The 14,215-nt window shown below is 49.3% G+C and overlaps 1 protein-coding gene across 1 annotated transcript; it reads right to left on the bottom strand.

Annotated features, from left to right (window-relative positions):
* Nucleotides 1-193: 193 nt before the first annotated feature.
* LOC120686156 (probable rhamnogalacturonate lyase B) lies at nt 194-4,765 on the bottom strand. Its single transcript, XM_039968331.1, has 12 exons — nt 4,378-4,765; nt 3,871-3,992; nt 3,693-3,752; nt 2,808-2,924; nt 2,571-2,690; nt 2,321-2,462; nt 2,067-2,243; nt 1,610-1,963; nt 1,173-1,468; nt 943-1,059; nt 732-855; nt 194-616 (listed from the first exon to the last, which is right to left on the bottom strand). Exons 1-12 carry the CDS (start codon nt 4,549-4,551, stop codon nt 347-349), a joined length of 2,073 nt encoding a protein of 690 aa, XP_039824265.1. The 5' UTR covers nt 4,552-4,765; the 3' UTR covers nt 194-346.
* Nucleotides 4,766-14,215: the final 9,450 nt, after the last annotated feature.

Genomic DNA, 14,215 nt, shown 5'->3' on the forward strand with positions numbered 1-14,215 from the left:
AACACTCCTCCCCGACTGAATCGGCCGGAATCTGCCCAGCCACCATTGATGCCGGTCTAGCACACATACACAAGGACTAACGGACATGTGATGGTCACTAAAGGCCAAGTGGTACAAACCAATACGAAATGAGATGAGAAAGAATTCCAAAAAATTGTGGCCCATTTCACTCTTGTATTTTAGCTTCCCGAAGTGTTATCCGGTCAGAAATCCATCCATCCTGCTACTGCTCTGAGTACAAACTTCAGTTTACTCCGACAACTGCTACTACCTTGCGTTGTGTCTATATCCTATACAGAATAATGTGCAAATACTTCCTAGCCAATTCGATGCTCTTGTGATCTGATCAGGCCCCTCGCGTGGGGTCTCGCCAGGATCCGGGAGGCCCTTCCAGCCGGATGTAGTCGTACATGACCCCCAAGAACTCGCCGAAGGCCCTCGTCTGCGTGATGCTGATGCTGTTCTCATCTTCCTGCAGTAGGTACCCCCTGATCGGGAACTCGAAGCTCCACTGCACGCCGTGGATGCCGTGCCGCGCGATCGCGTTGCCGCCGCCGAACTCCGGCGTCGTGAACACAACCCCGCCCCTCCTCGCACCGCCCCCGTTCACGAGCACCTTAATTCAGAACCAAAACGCAAACGCAGATCGTGTTCAGTTCAGCACGGATCAGAAGTTCAGAACTGCATTACATTACACGCACGATTCTTCAGTCTGCTGCAAGGATTTGTACCTGCAGTCTGGACATCTGAGCAGCTGCAAGTGCGATGCGCAGCGTGTAGGTGCCGTCCGCCACGACGCGGTCCAGGTTGAACCGGATCTGACGCGTCGTTGGCACGTAGCCATTGCCCACCTTCCTGCAAATTAAAATCGAACTCTGAAGCATGCAGAAACGAAGAGGCAAGCACAGACGGATCAGACAGAGCTCTGTGGCATCAGTGTACCTCGTGACATGCGCAAAGAACCAGTCCTTGGAGTGATCGCTCTGGCCGACCGTGAAGACAGGATCGCCGTCAGGGTACAGCTCGGCGTACCTCTCCCACAGGCCGTACTGCCTGTACCTGTGCAACGAGATCAAATCAGCAGTCGGGTATACCGAGAGCAGAGCTGCTGATCAAAGCGTCGTGCCACATGGTTTAGTAAGCGACATGATCCATCAGGATCAAGAGCTTACTTGTCCTTGTGCAGAAACAACCGGTTGGCGTATCTGGGGTCGACGTCGGGGACGAAGAACTCCGCGGCGGTCCGGTCGGGGACTCCGATCTCCCACAGCGTCGGGCCTGACCTCGGGGGCAAGAACACGAGATCGCCGAGGTCGATGGCGCAACCTGGCGTTACGGTGACATGGCAAGTGTACATGTAGTCTCCAAGAACCCCCGGGACCCATGCGTAGAGATTGTACACCCCCGCCCGGACATTGCCGATGGTGAAGCTGCCGCAGGAATCGGCCGTCGTCCAGAACTGGTAGCCCTGCATACAGTAGTACACATCACAGCATCAGAGAATCAGGATGTCTGAAATTCTGAATTCTGATGACAAGGTGTGTCAGAAGTTCAGAACCAGTTCCATCAGCTTGCTGCTTGCAGTGACAGAGCAGACAGCCACACGTACCTTGCACTCTGTCGCCCAGGAGCTGGGCTGCCCGGGCGCGGCGAGCCCGACGTACGCCATCCCGGCTGGCATGTCGTCGTTGCTCATGAATCTGTCTCTGACCAGTAGCCTGCCGGTGACCGAGCCTCTGTCAGCGGCCTTGGGGAAGTCCAGTGATTTGGGGAAACTGTACGGCCACTTGCTGGCTTCGTTTTGGGCTTGCGCCTTGGCGTCGTCCCAGAGGGCACGGAGGTCACCTCGCTTCGGGCTGGAGTTGAGGTAGATGAAGACAGGCCCCAACACCTTCTTCCAGTACTCGCCGTCGCCGATGGTGAGGACGATGTCGTCCCCAATGTAATGCGTTCCCAGAAACATCTAATATATGAGCACAAAGAGATTACAAAGTTTTCATGCTGGATAATCTATCTTGATTGAAACTGGATTGGGGGTTGAAGGGAATGGCAGAAGTTTTTCCTACGGTGAGGGAGGTGGGTCCAACGTGGGAAGTGAGTTCCCGCTTCATGGGGCCGCCGCTCTTGAACTCGTTGCTTGGAGTGATGACCCAAAATCCCGTGGGGTTGGGGTGGCTGCTGCTGATCCATCCGTGGACGACGTTGTCCTTGTTGTCCAGCGAGTACTCATACTTGTCATCCACCTGAAGAAAATTCAGAGAGTTGCAGGCCCATGGCTCTGTCTCTGTCTGAAATTTTAACTTGTTCTAGTAGTATTTACCTCTCCCTTGAACTGTGGCTCCTTCGGGTTAGTGAGCAGGACAGCCTCCTTGTAGGCCAGTGGAGTACCATGCGGTTCATCTCTGTCTGCTGTGCTGGGCATGTATCTCTGTATGTCGTCTGAAATCGCCATGTAATTGAACCTAACACAAGTTTGTTGTTGGAAAAAAAATCAGCTTGGTCAACAAAATTCTGTGTTAAGTTCAGATAAATTCCTGATCATCATGTCTGGAGAAAAAACGGGTACTCACTTGTCCGTGTTGAGTTTGAAAGCGAGCCGAGCCTCTGAAATGTTCATGGCAGGCCAGCTGCCCCTGTGCTCAAAGATGGCGTAGCAGTAGAACCCGGAGCTGCCTTTCAGCACCACAAGTCTGAAGAAACAGTTATTTTTAGCAGATTTCAGTGAGAGTTTGGCACCATTTCAGAGGACAGAAAGATCAGAATATTCAAGTTTGTTGCTCGTGTAATCTGAATAATGAATGTGTCACCTCTTGTCAACGTTTAGCCTAACACTATCTTGACGTGATGGATTATATGTACTCCTGAAAGAAAGCTCCACTTGCTCTTGGCTTGAGGACACGACGTTGAACTCCGTACTGTCTAACCTGTACATCAAATGCAGTTAGTTGCTAATGGAAAAGGTACAGTTAGTTGCATCCAAAATGAAGGACCCAAACAGTTGCTGCACATGCACAAATATTTTCTTCAGCTGTACTAGGCCCGTGAGTCCGAATAGATCGCAAAGCGTCCTTTGCCTTGGAGATTAGTACTCCACTGTACTAGCCCGTGAGTACGTTTGAAAATCATTGCTGCTTCAATCTTCACTGGTCCACTCCACTGTTTGCAGTTGCGCAGTGATTTCTGACGGCGTTTAAGACGAGCTAGCTAGCATTGTTTTTCAGTCAGACAAGTTAAGATGGAGCGACGCTTTACAGCAAATCAGTCAAGTCCTCATCCTTTCGGTGCTCATTCATAGAGTACCTTGCTGATTTGCTGCTGGAAATGCAGCGTCACAAGCCTAGATCGAGGACGTCGCCTCATGATCTTCTATATATGTCTGACGGCGCATCAATAAACCCAAGTTATTGCTAGCTAGGAGCAGGTATATGGTGTATCCGGTCAAGAGCTTTTAAATTACAGAAAAGTTATGATATGTTGCGAGATGCAACAACACATGTTCTTGCTGCAATAATGGTAAATGTAGCAACAACTAGCAATACAACAACAGCACCGATTAACCAACAGGATTTTTTTTTTGCAAATGAAACTAACTTAGAGAGCATGTCAGACAATGACGGGTATCAAGACACACCAAGGAGGTGGGTTAGTAAAAAAAGGATTGTGAAGGGGGTTGATGATGAGCGAGCACTCACATGTCGATCATCCCTCTTGGGTGATGGGAGCCGGGATAGTTCCACACCACATCCCAGTACCTGCATCATATATATAATGATTTGTTTAATTTACAGAGCTATAGACATTTCAATCCATGCTTAGCTTGCCGCCATTTTGGGTTGCAAATAAACAGTAGAATCGTAAACTTGAATTTACCCTCCCGAGTTCTCCTCGCCGGCGTAGTGCAGGAGGTTTCGCTCGCCGTTGTAGCGGACGCCGGTGATGTGCCCCTGGGGTTTCGACAGCGTCACCTGCACCACGCCGTTGTCCACAAGCACCTGCACGCATGCACAAATGGTGATCCAGAGGAAGAAGAATATGTAGAACATGCGAGAAACACTAGCTCAGTGATGAGGTAATGTTTTTTTTTTGGAAAAAGCAGTGACGAGGTAATTAATAAGGTGAAAACGAATTATGGACAGTAATTAATACTACCTCCATATCTTTTTATATGACGTTTTAGACCAAATAATTGTACTAAAATAAACTAAAATTTTATGTCCTAACGACATGTAAAAAGATATGGAGGGAGTAGTTACTACTAACTCTTGCAAAAATAAATGAGTGCTAGTACTAATTAAAACGAAACTCCAGTGAATATATGGACAGTAAATATATACGGTGATTCGCTGCCCTCCAAGGGCCGAGCTAGGACGTACGCACCTGGCGGCGGTCGATGCGCAATGTAACGCCGCGGCCATTGGCTGCGGCGTTCACCGTCGTGGTGGCGGCGAGGGGTAGCAGGGACGACGAGGACGGCTCTCCGACGGCGGCGGCGATGAGCAGGATGACCAGCAGCAGCAATGACCTTGTTGTGCCAAGGGCGGAAGCGGCCATGGTGTTTCGACGTCGTCTCGTACGTACGTGGTCGATTGAGGGATCGATCGCTAGATTTGCACTTGTACAGCAGAGCGGCGGCGGCCCTGCCGACGCGCAAGCGCCCGCACTAGATAGCTAAGCTTAGTGCGCCCTGAACAGACGATGCACGCGCACTAGATACTTGGACCAAGCTGGAGGATGGACGGCATGGAAGGAAGGGAACACTAGTGTAGCCAACCAGCAGCAGGTCCCCTAGCAAGCTAGCTACTAGCTAGCTTGAGCTGACTATATATATAGGAGCTGAGGAGCACGATGGCTGAGCAGTGCGGCGGCCGGTGTGGAAGGAAGCAGCGGCAGCAGGTACGGCGGCGGGTTCGTTATTAGGCTAGGCGCCCCGCGCGCAGCGGCTCAACTTGCATTGCACGCACACAACTCCTCCAAAGACGATGCCGCACATCTTTGGCGTACTCTTTTATAAACCCCGGCGGCGGTGCATATATATATGGAGGGCTCGATCGGTTAGAGCATCTCCAAAAAAAGTTAGGTAAATCCCACTAGTCAAATTCACATTTTGCTAGCTATTTAGCTAGTTGTTTAGCTTTTCAAAGGGCCGGGATCAATAGGCTAAGCAAATTTGGTTTGTCATATACCTAACATGTGGGACCTCTCCTTTGAATTTTTCTTTTTTCACCAGCCCTATCCCAACCCTAGGTGTGGCCGACACCACCGTGAAGAGGAGGAGACTGCGAAAGCGGAAGGGTCCTTGGCGGGCGTAGGTGAGTGGCGGAGCTGGGGGCGCGGCGTGGGGATGGTGGCGGCGGCCATGGCTGCCAACGCGAGGTCACTAGGGCCCACGATAGGCCCACGCGAGCTGCCAGGGAGGTCGGGGACGTCGCCATAGAGCTCCCGGCGGAGGGAAACGGTCGGAGGCCCCACACCGTGGCGGAATTTGACGGCGACGGCAGCGGGATCTCAAGCTCCGGCCATGGCTTTCGGGGAGGATGGAAGCTCAGCGCGACTTCCGGGGAGGTCAGCAACGGCGTGGGTGAGCCCAGGAGGCGCAGGCAGGAGGGTGGGGGGTGTCAGACTCAGGGCAGCGGGACTGCTCACATGCATAGAATGTTCTAGAGTAAGGGAAAGCTCATGGATGTACCTTACCTCTCTGGTAAACTACCCGAATAGGCATAGAACTAGCTGCAGTATAAGAAAACTACCCGATCGTGTTGTAGTAGGACTCCAACTGTACTGAGCTAGGACTTTCCATGTAACTCCCCCCCGGATATATAAGGGCGGGCAGGGACCCCCTCGAAACACATGAACACCTAAGGCAATATAAACCACCACACAGGACGTAGGGTATTACGCAATTCGCGGCCCGAACATGTCTAAATCTTTGTGTTCCTTGCACCATCGAGTTCCAGAGCCGTCGATCCTACCTACAAACCTTACTGCTAAGGGTATCCCTGAGCAGGCTTGGCGGTAAACACCGACAGCTGGCGCGCCAGGTAGGGGACTCGGCGAGTTCATCGACGAGTTCGATGGCCACCTTCGCTTTCAGCACCATGACGCCTCCTCAAGGCTCCACCTTCATCTTCGGTTCGTGGGTCTGCGTCGCAATGGTGGTGGCTTCGACAGCCACTTAACCAACTCTCTCGCACTGAAGATCACCACATCGGAAGATTCCAACAAACTCGTCGGATCAAACGATCACGGCATCATGTTGCTTCCCGACCTCGCCAAGGAGATCGAGGCGAAACTCGAAGACAACTCGAGTTCCACTCGGACTCAGATCAATCTCAAACCGAAATCTACTCGGATTGGGACTCCTTTTGCTCAACCCGTTTTCGGCTTGCGCAATTCATCATCTGCTTATAAACAGATGATTAAATCCATCTATGAAAATAGTTTGGATCATCTACTCCACCTCAAAAACCACTTGGTCACCACTAGCCGGGAGGCACCCGTTTTCGACGTATACCCAGATCCAGTCAAGTCACCTCAAGACAGCCTGGATCGCATCACTAATGTGCTGGCAAAGATGCAACTTAAATCTTGCCGAAGTCATACCCTCGCGGAACTACTCGACAACCTTCGGGAAGTCGCAAGTATTGATGATCTTCCGTTTCAACATGGTACTCCCCTCGCAACCGAGAGGGAAACTGGTTCCGGAGAAACTGTTCTAGCTGACTACGACTCAGATTTGGAAAGCTTCTCACCTGAACGTTTGGTTCCAGTCATCATCCAACAACCTGAAGCTAGTCAGCATGATCCAAACAAAGCCTTGGATCAGATTTCAGCAGATAATCTGACCCAAGATGCCCCACCAGATGAAGATGAAGCCACTCGCACAGCTCGCAGGGCAAGAAATCGACGTAAAGAGGAGGGCAGGGTTCATGCAGCTGAACGTGCTCGTCTTCCTCCGCGCAACCTCAACAACGAATTCAACAACGTCGTAGACCCGGTCTTCGGAACACCAATTGCTGCGATGACAGAAGCAACCCTGCGACTCATGACGATGCCCCGGAATCCGGAGATAGAACGAGTCATAAATCTCGCCAAGAACGCTGTTGAACAACTCGAGAGACAGAACCCACTGTCCTCACTCCACGGTACGCGATCAAAGACTACTGCAGCAGTCATACCTCAGGCAAGCCGTACCCCCGGAGGCCACCAGCGTCAACAACAACAGGAGCAGCAAAACCAAAGAAATCAAGAGGATCAGGAAGCTGCGAGCAGTCATCGCCCCAGGGGTGGCCAACCGCAAGCAAACCAAGCTCCTGGGCCTCAGCCAAACCGCAACAACAACTGTGGGCATAATAGGGAAGAGGTAGCCAACTCCATCGTGGATGCACGGGATATCATCAACGCAAGACGCAGAGCACAGCTTGCGGACAACTCCGATCGCTTTCCCGCCCTCAGCAGAGTCTTCGACAACATCGAGTACCCAAAGGATTTCAAGCCGACAAACATCCAGAAATACGATGGTAAGCAAGACCCTGCTCAATGGTTACGTTTATATTCGACCGCTGTTAGTGTTGTAGGAGGAGACACCAACACTAAGGTCCTCTACTTCCCGATGGCTCCAGAGCCCGCACCCCTCATGTGGCTCGAAAGCTTGGCGCGTGAGTCCATACACTCGTGGGATGACCTCAAGAAGGCCTTCATCGACAACTTCCAAGGGTCACTACACCGAGTAGCTACTCACACGCCCTGTCCATGTGCAAACAGGAGCAAGGCGAGTTGATCAGATCCTACATCAAGTGCTTCTTCGACACAAGAGCCACCATCCCCAACGTCGCCGACGACGACGTCATCGACTACTTCCAGAGCAGCATCACCGTCCAATCCCTGTACCGTGACTACGGGCGTAATCGCCCCAAAACAGTGGTAGATTTACGGGATTTGATGCAGCACTGGGCTGATGAAGAGGAGCAAGAACGCAGTTGCTTCCCCTGCCGCAACAACGACAACAATGGGAAGCGCTACAGCGACCGTGGAGGCCCTAGCAACCAGTGGGATCCTGCGCGCAAGCGCAAGCCTGACGATACAGTCGGCACTATGGATCGCACCCCACGTAGTAAGAAGGGCGACAAGCCGCAGGATCAGTTCAACAAAATTCTCCACAACAAGAGATGCCCAATCCACCCCAAGAGCAACCACTCGATGTGGGAGTGCACGATTCTGCGCAAATCCTTCCAATCGGCAGCTGCAGATGCTCCTAAGAAAAAACAAGATAAAGATGACGAAGACGACAAGAAAGACCATGATGGTTTCCAACAGCAACAAAACATCGTCAATGTCATATTTGGAGGAGACCCTAGCTTCTCCAAAAGAGCTCAGAAGCTCCTACTCAGAGAGATCTTCTCAGTCGAGCCAGCAATTCAGAGGCCACTCAAATACAGTGAGGTCCCTATTACCTTCAGTAGGGAAGATCAATGGACCAGCTTTTCTAAACCTGGAAAGTTCCCTTTAGTATTCGATCCAGTCGTCCAGGGCTCCAAGCTTACTCGAGTACTCATCGATGGCAGAAGTGGGCTCAACCTGATCTTTGCAAGCACATTGGTAAAGATGGGCCTCAACTACATGAATCTGCTTACTCCAAGCAAAGCTCCGTTCTACGATATCGTCCCCGGAAATTCCTCTACTCCAATTGGCTCGGTCACTCTCCCAGTCACATTTGGTACAGAATAAAACTTCCGGACAGAATACATCAAATTCGAAGTAGCCGACTTCGAATCTTCCTACCATGCTATCTTGGGAAGACCTGCACCAGCCAAATTTATGGCAGTACCGCACTATGTTTACCTGCTCCTCGAGATGCCCGGCAGCACAGGAGTCCTTTCACTACGTGGAGACCTCCTTAAGTCTTTCGAGTGTGACAAGGAAGCAATTGATCATGCTGCCACAATCCGGGTCCCTAGCTCTGTCAGTGAAATACTTGCTGCTGCTAAGGAACTCTCACTCAAGGAGTCGATGCCTTCCAAGAAGCCAAGCCAATCGTCGGTTAAACCAACTAGTGATGTGGGCACCAAGACTATCCAGCTACAAGAGGGAGACGACTCCAAAACTGCCATCATCGGAGCAGGACTGGGTGACAAATAGGAACTCGAGCTCGTCAACTTCCTTAGGGCCAACCGAGACGTATTTGCATGAAAACCAGTGGATATGCCAGGGGTGCCCAAGGAGTTGATCGAGCATGCCTTGAAGGTCGACCCTAAAGCCACACAAAAAAAGCAACGATTACAGCGGTTCTCACCGGACAAGTGAGAAGCCATCAAGAAAGAGCTGGCAAAACTACTCGCATCAGGGTTCATCAAGAAAGTCTACCACCCTGATTGGTTGGCCAACCCTGTGCTCGTCCAGAAGAAGAACAACAACGAGTGGATGATGTGCGTCGACTACACTGATCTAAACAAGCACTGCCCGAAGGATCCTTTCGGGCTACCACGTATTGATCAAGTAATCGACTTGATAGCAAGATGTGTCCTGTTATCCTTCCTCGACTGCTACTCAGGGTATCATCAGATCGCCCTAAAAGAAGAAGACTAAATCAAGACGGCCTTCATCACCACTTACGGGACATACGCCTACAAGGCCATGTCCTTCGGGTTGAAGAACGCTGGCGCTACCTACCAGCGTGCGATATAGCTGTGCTTCTCCGATCAGCTATATCGTAATGCCGAAGCCTATGTTGACGACGTCGTTGTCAAAACCAAGACCCAGGATCAATCCCAGGATCAATTCATTACTGACCTGGAAGAGACCTTCAACAGCCTCCGAAAATTCCGCTGGAAGCTCAACCAAACCAAGTGCGTTTTTGGTGTACCCTCTGGAAAACTACTCGGATTCATCATCAGTAACCGAGGAATTGAGGCTAATCCAGAGAAGATCAATGCCATCATGGCCATGGATGCTCCAGCTACCATCAAGTACGTCTAGAAGCTTACAGGCTGCATGGCAGCCTTGAATCGATTCTTGTCCAAGCTTGGCGAACGGGGATTACCCTTCTTCAAACTCCTAAAGCGACAAGATAAATTCGAGTGGACTACAGAAGCCGCGGAAGCACTCGAGAATCTCAAGCATCTTCTCTAGTCACAGCCGATTCTAACAGCTCCACTACCCGGTGAGGAATTACTCATCTACATCGTTGCGACTACCCATGTAGTCAGTACGGCGATAGTAGTCGAACGCCCAGAGGAAGGCCACGCTTACGGTGTTTAGAGACCAGTCTACTTCATCAGCGAAGTACTCTCTGAATCAAAGGTTAGATATCTATCAATTCAGAAACTTCTGTATGGAATTCTAATCACCTCCAGGAAGCTCCGGCATTACTTCGACGAATATAAGATCTCAGTCATAACTGACTTCCCATTGGGGGATATACTCCACAATCGGGATGCCACTGGACGAATCTCAAAGTGGGCAGTTGAACTGGGAGCCTTGGAAATCAACTTCAAGACAAAAACAGCAATCAAGTCACAGGCACTAGTCGACTTCCTGGCTGAATGGCGGGAAAATCAAATTCCAGCACCCCAGAATATTTCAGAGCATTGGGTGATGTACTTCGATGGCTCACTCAAGATCGACGGAGGCGGCGCGGGAGTTTTTTTTCATCTCCCACAAGGGAGAACAATTGAAGTATGTGTTCCAAATCTTGTTCAATGTCTCCAACAATGAAACTGAATACGAGGCATTGCTACACGGCCTCCGACTAGCAGTATCTCTCGGGCATCAAGCGACTACTTGTCTACGACGACTCTCTACTCGTCGTTCAACAAGTCAATAAAGAATGGGACATCAACAAGGATACAATGGACGCATACGTTGAAGAAATCAGAAAGCTCGAAAACAAGTTCTCAGAATTGGAAATCCACCACGTCGATCGCAACAACAACGTGGGAACCGATGTCCTCTCCAAACTTGGGTCCACTAGAGCAGATGTTCCACCGGGAGTTTTTGTCCATGAACTTCACCATCCATCAGTCAAGGAACAAAGCCAACAAGCCACTGACATGGAGGCCCCGACCACAGTCAGAGAAGTGCTGATGATTGAAGAAGATTGGCAGACTCAGTTTATCGACTTCATCAAGGAGTTCAAGCTTCCACCACATGTTGATCCTAAAAGCGTTGAAGCTGCCCGCATCATCAGGCGTAGCAAGGGTTTGGTCCTCAATGGCGACAACCTATACAAGTGCTCTGCTTCAGGCATCCTCATGAAGTGTGTTACCCTTGAAGAAGGCAAAGACATCCTCCGAGAAATACACGAAGGAGTTTGCGGCAATCACGCTGCATCAAGGACACTAGTCGGCAAGGCGTATAGGTCAGGATTCTTCTGGCCAACAGCTGTTTCGGACACAGAAGACCTGGTCAGACGGTGCCCTAGCTGCCAATTCTTCGGCAAGGAGACTCACGTCCCAGCACATAACTTGATAACAATCCCTCCATCATGGCCGTTCGCCTGTTGGAGTTTGGACATGATCGGACCATTAACCGTAGCTCCAGGAGGATTCAAGCATGTGTTGGTAGTAGTCGACAAGTTCACCAAGTGGATCGAGTACAAGCCCATTGTCAAGATCTCATCCAACAGAGCAGTGGATTTCATCTCTGACATTATCCACCGATATGGCTTTTCTCACACCATCATTACAGATCTTGGTTCTAACTTCACGTCACAATCTTTTTGGGATTTCTATGATAACTCCTGCATTGAGGTCAAATATGTCTCAATAGCTCATCCTCGGGCAAACAGACAAGTTGAGCGAATCAATGGTTTACTACTCGACGGCTTGAAGAAAAGACTCAACGATGCCAACACCAAGAAAGGTGGCAAGTGGATTCAAGAACTTCCTCATGTAGTCTGGGGGCTGCGAATCCAGCCTAGCAAAGCAACTGGATAATCTTCTTTCTTTCTCACCTACGGGTCAGAGGCCATACTACCGGCAGACATCATGTGGAGATTGCCAAGAGTTGAAGTTTATCAAGAAGGAGAAGCAGATAAAGCTCGACAACTCGAGTTAGATTCAGTTGAAGAGGCCAGAGTCAACGCTCTAACTCAATCGGCCAGATATCTTCAAGGAGTTAGACGCTACCATGACAGCAACGTCCAGCAAAGATCCTTCAGCATTGGAGATCTAGTTCTACGAAGGATCCAGGATGAGACAGGACTGCACAAGCTAAATTCCAGATGGGAAGGACCATTTATCGTAACCAAAGTTACAAGACCAGGATCATACAGAATCATTGATGCAGATGGAAATGAGGTACCAAATTCCTGGAATATTGAGCACTTGCGCAAGTTCTACCCTTGATCCAAGCAATATGGTGATGTCAGTTGATTTCTTTAATAAAGCAAGGGTCTTTACTGGCATATCGACTACATTAAAGGCAATTTCTCTAGCTGACAGCATCACCAGTCCAGGATAGCTTACACAGTTCTCCATCAGGATAACTACACAAGCTGCATCCTTGTCCTTAATATAAGGGTGCAACCTACTCGCCTAGCTCGAGAAGGTGTATGGATACCTTTACTAGTTGTCCATCTTGGGTAACTCGACGGAGTTCACCCTAACATGTCAACTATAAAGAACTCCAGCCTTGCTGTAAAGGCAAAACTACTCACTCGCTCGAGTATGTTATGGATACTACTACATTTTGTCCATCTTGGGCAACCCGACGGGGTTCGCCCTAACAGGTCAATCTTAGTAGCTACTCTAGTCTACAAGGTAGACACCTTACTCGCCTCGCTCAAGTAAGTTTTGGATATCTTTCTGGCATTTACGTCTTGGATAGCCCGACGGGGTTCATACCTAACAGTTTTGCCTTAAGGATTATTCCAGTCCTTGGTTAAAGGACACCTTACTCGCCTTGCTCGAGTAATATTTGGATATCCCTTTGACATTTACATCTTGGGCAACCCGACGGGATTCGTACCTAACAGTTCTGTCTTACGGATTACTCCAGTTCTTGGTTAGGACACACTACTCGCTTGCTCGAGTAGTTTGTGGATACCTTTAAAAGTTTCTCAAATCGGGTAGTCTGACGGGATTCATTCTGAATGATTAACTTCAAGGATTACTCCATTCGAGTATTATACTCAATCAGTTCATAATTATCCTACGATATCACATCACGCTTCTGAAGACATACTAACAGGATACAAACTATGAAGAATGTCAAGAATCTAATGAAGATTATAAGAGTTGTTACAAGCAGTCTACTCTGTCATGTTCTTCAGAATCTCCTCAGTAATCACCTCTGATTCTTTACAATAGTCTCGAAATTTCTCATCAGAGTAATTGGGAGCTATTCCTTTAGCTATCGGAGCCAGATTAAACTGAGGCAAGTACGACTTGACAACTCTTATCATGTGGATTAGATAATTCTTGGAAGTAGCCGTCAAGACATCAAAAATCTTCTGGGGAGCTTCTTCTAAACGCTCCACCAGGGACTTGCTATTTGACTCCTCCTCAGAATCAATCACATCTACAAGAGCTCGAGCTGCTACTACTAATCGAGTATAGTCTTCTGGAGAACCTGATGGAAAGATATCTCAGTAATTGATTTGACAAAGCAAAATCAAGACAAAAGATCGAGTACTTACAGGCTTGGGAAGTCTGCAGTTGCTTTTGAAGCTTGGAGTTTTCTTCCTGAAGCTTTGATCTTTCTTCTTCAAGATTCTTGATCTGGCGCTTCATATCACAAATCTCCAGATGATGCTGTCGATTTGCTTCATAGAGCTTATTACGAGCAGCAAGGGACTCATCCAGTCGTTTGGCAATCATGCCTTTCTGTTCCTCCAAGATCTTTCAGTTGTCTACAGTCTTATACAGAGCATGAGACTTTAGGAAATATCGATTGGCTACATCCTGTAACATACAAGACAAGTCTGATCAGACACAGATTACTACTTGACGATGACAAGTAGTACCAGGAGACTCACCTTGGTAAATTTAAAGCTCCATTGCATACAATCTGCGAGCTTTTTCATGTTGTCTACAGTTAATAAAGGATCATCAAACAAATATTTCCCCAACTCTTCCTGGGTTGACTGAGGCGTAGACTAGAAGGGAACCAATCGAACAGAAGGACCTTTCGACCCTTCAGCCCCATTACTTCCTGATCCACCAGCATTGGATGCTCCTTCAGCAGTCGCAGGAGTATGATCAGGTGCTTTGGGGCTCGG

The sequence above is a fragment of the Panicum virgatum genome, chromosome 8N (assembly GCF_016808335.1).
Source record: "Panicum virgatum strain AP13 chromosome 8N, P.virgatum_v5, whole genome shotgun sequence".
Lineage (NCBI taxonomy): Eukaryota > Viridiplantae > Streptophyta > Magnoliopsida > Poales > Poaceae > Panicum > Panicum virgatum.